This window comes from Amblyraja radiata, chromosome 45 (assembly GCF_010909765.2).
Source record: "Amblyraja radiata isolate CabotCenter1 chromosome 45, sAmbRad1.1.pri, whole genome shotgun sequence".
Taxonomy (NCBI): Eukaryota; Metazoa; Chordata; class Chondrichthyes; order Rajiformes; family Rajidae; genus Amblyraja; species Amblyraja radiata.
In genome coordinates this window covers 1,911,155-1,914,709 of record NC_046000.1, presented here as the reverse complement: position 1 = coordinate 1,914,709, position 3,555 = coordinate 1,911,155, and the positions used below count along the sequence as shown (strand labels likewise).

The following is a 3,555-nucleotide window of genomic DNA, read 5'->3' as shown; positions in this document are numbered from 1 at the left end:
GCCTCATCACAGGCAACAAGCTCCCCTGGTGAATCTCCCCTGCGTATTCCAGTTCCTCCTGTAGTCTGATGACCAGAACAGCACATAACGATTCCAACTCCATACACAGGAGGGAGGGATTACACTAGATTGGCAGGGGGGTGGGATCTCATGCAGGACAGAGGCACAGGAGAGGCTATAGTTTGGTATGGATGGTGGTGTGGGAAAGGTTAATGGACAGAATAGGCAAAAATCTGGAGAGCGAGGAAGGAAGGTTGGTTTAAACTGCAGGTATTTTAATGCAAGGGGCTTGACGGGTAAGGCAGATGAGCTTAGGGCGTGGATACGTACGAGCGACTGGGACGTTGGAGCCATAACTGAAACCTGGTTGAGGGAGGGGCAGGACTGGTAGCTCAATGTTGCGGGGTACAGGAACTTCAGGAGAGACAGATGAGGAAAAAAGAGTTGGGGGAGTTGCATTGTTGGTTAAGGAGGATGTCACAGTTGTGTTCAGAGGTGACATTATGGACATTTTGTCTAGTGAGGCTATATGAATGGAGCTGAGGAACAAGAAAGGGATGATCACCATGTTGGGGGTGTATTACAGACCCTCAAATAGTCAACGGGAATTAGAAGAACATATGTGCCGGGCAGCTGGGATCAAGTGCATCCTTGTAGGAGTTTCGGGAACTAAAAACTCCGTATTTACCGAGGAGAAAGACAGTAGGACGGAGGAAATTGGAGCAGTCACTGGAAGTGTCATGAGAGCAGTCAGGGTTACTGTCATTTCGTTTCTTTGTACTGTACACTGACAATGACAATTAAAATTGAATCTGAATCTGTCAATAGACAATAGGTGCAGGAGTAGGCTATTCAGCCCTTCGAGCCAGCACCGCCATTCAATGTGATCATGGCTGATCATCCCTAATCAGTACCCCGTTCCTGCCTTCTCCCCATATCCCCTGACTCTGATATCTTTAAGAGCCCTATCTAGCTCTCTATTGAAAGTATCCAGAGAACCGATCTCCACCGCCCTCTGAGGCAGACAATTCCACAGGCTCACAACTCTCTGTGTGAAGAAGTGTTTCCTCATCTCCGTTCTAAATGGCTTACCCCTTATTCTTAAACTATGGCCCCTGGTTCTGGACATCCCCAACATCAGGAACATGTTTCCTGCCTCTAGCGTGTCCAAACACTTAATAATCGTATATGTTTCAATAAGATCCCCTCTCACCCTACTAAACTCCAAAGTTTACAAGCCCAGCCGCTCCATTCTCTCAGCCTATGACAGTCCCGCCATCACAGCAATTAACCTTGTAAACCTACGCTGCACTCCCTCAATAGCAATAATGTATTTCCTCAAATTAGGGGACCAAAACTGCACACAATACTCCAGGTAATGTCGAGGAAGTACTGAAGGTACTGTCGTGTTTGAAAGTAGACAAATCTCCGAGGCCTGATCAGATATAGTCGAGGATATTGCAGGAAACTAGAGAGGAAATTGCGGGAGGCCCAGTTGAAATGTATGAGTCGTACTTAAATATGGAGAGGTACCAGAGGATTGGAGGGTGGCAAATGTTGTACCTCTTTTCAAGAATAACAGCAGTGAAAATGCTCGGAACTCTAGGCCAGTGAGCTTAATATCTGTAGTTGGTAAATCACTGGAGAGTATTCTGAGGTATAGGATATACAGGAATTTGGATGGGCAAGGGGTGATTAGAGACAGTCAGCATGGTTTTGTACGTGAGAGGTCGTGTCTCACAAATATGATTGATTTTTTTGAAGACGTGAGCAAAAAGGTTGATGTAGGCTGAGCTGAAGATGTTGTGTACATGGTCTTTAGTAAGGCATTCGAAAAAGGTGGTAGGCTTCTCTGGAAGGTTAGATCTATAGGGATCCAAGGAGAGATAGCTGAATGGATAGCACATTGGCTCCATAAAGGAAGCAGAGGGTGATTGTGGAAGGTTGCTTTTCAGAATTAAGGCATGTGACTAGTGGTGTGCCACAGGGTTCGGTGCTGGGCTCGTTACTGTTTGTCATCTACATCAATGATTTGGATGAGAACATACAGGGCAAGATTAGCAAGTTTGCTGATGATCGATTGGCCAGGTGGGCAGAGGAATGGTTGATGGAATTTAATACAGAGAAGTGTGAGGTGTTGCATTTTGGGAGTCGATTAAGGGCAGGACCTACACAGTAAATGGTAGGCCTCTGGGTAGTGTTGTAGACCAGAGGGATCTCGGAGTACAAGTGCATGGTTCCTTGATGCATGGGCTCTGAGGCGGGGATTTTGTCAGTGTTATTGTCTCACTGACAATGAAACGGCTTTGAACTCAGCTTGAAGCCAAACGTATGCCCAGTCCGAGTGAGGTTTAGCCCGGACATACCATTTAGTTGTATTCCATATACTGGATACCGGGGGTGCAGCGAATGTCAGCGAGTTACAAGGAACCCCCGGTAATTTAAACGAGTCCCCACTGGCACTGAGCTTGTCTTGGGACAGGGATCTGGAGTCTGGATCAGCTCTTTCCTGAGAGATGTGGGTGGCTCTGAGAAGAGCCGTTGGGTTCAGGTCTTTACAATGTGCGCTTTATAATTCACTTTTTGGTCACTGCCTTCTTGGGTTTCGCCGATTTGGTCTTCGCCTGGCCTTTTACCGGCTTCTTGGCCGCCTTCGCCTTTTTGACTACGGCCTTTTTTTGTTTTTTCGGCGCCACCTTCTTGGGCGATGATTTCTTCGCTGCCATTTGTTTAAGCGCTGGTTTCTTGGCCACAATTTTCTTGTAGGGAGATTTCGATGATCTTTTGGTGGTAGATTTTTTTGCCAGTAATTTCTTGGTCGGGGTTTTCCTGGACGTTGATTTCTTGTTCTTGGAGGTTTTGGCTGCTGGAACCGCTTTCTTTGCCGACTTCACGGCGCCTTCTCCCTGACCGGTCTTGAAAGAACCAGAGGCGCCCACGCCCTTGATCTGAACCAGGGAACCGTTTACTAATTTCCTCTTGATGCCCGTCTTGATCAGGTGGCGGCACTTCTCCACATCCACACCCTTGGCGGCCAGTCCCTTCTTTATCGCATAGAAAGACATCCCTCGGCGATCGTGGCAATCCGCCACAATGTTGTCGATCTGGTCGCCCAGCTTCGGACCGGCTGCCTTCTTCCAGGCGGGCGCCTTCTTCTTCTTGGGAGACTTGGTTTGGGCGGCGGGGACGGCTTGAGGAGCCGCTTCAGCGGCTGCGGTCTCGGTCATGTCGGCGACTCTACACAAACTCTCTCTGACACTCAGGACTGAGTGAGAAATGAAGCGAGAGGCGGCGGCACAGCGCAACTTAAAGGCAGCGAGCGGACGGGGCGGAGACATCCTGCTCTCAGATCACGGCCCCTTCGCCTCGCTGTGTTTCTCTGTCCTCAAAAACTCTCCGATTCTAATTAAAATCAGATAGCTCGGAGACCTAAACTGGTCTCGGTACATCTCTGAGACCGGAATGTTTATTGTCCAGTAGATTTGATAGGAATTAAAGGCAGCGCTTTCCATTTCGCCCGGTTTCACTGCTGCACTGAGGGCGTTCTCTGCCCCG

At 48.5% G+C, this 3,555-nt stretch overlaps 1 protein-coding gene across 1 annotated transcript; it reads right to left on the bottom strand.

The window, feature by feature from the left end:
• Positions 1–2,576: 2,576 nt before the first annotated feature.
• LOC116968411 (histone H1-like) lies at positions 2,577–3,355 on the bottom strand. Its single transcript, XM_033015187.1, has one exon. It carries the CDS (start codon positions 3,336–3,338, stop codon positions 2,577–2,579), a length of 762 nt encoding a protein of 253 aa, XP_032871078.1. The 5' UTR covers positions 3,339–3,355.
• Positions 3,356–3,555: the final 200 nt, after the last annotated feature.

What these genes read in the sequence shown, in the direction of transcription:
- LOC116968411 (XM_033015187.1), bottom strand. Translation starts at nt 3,338, where the DNA reads ATGTCTCCGCCCCGTCCGCTCGCTGCCTTTAAGTTGCGCTGTGCCGCC.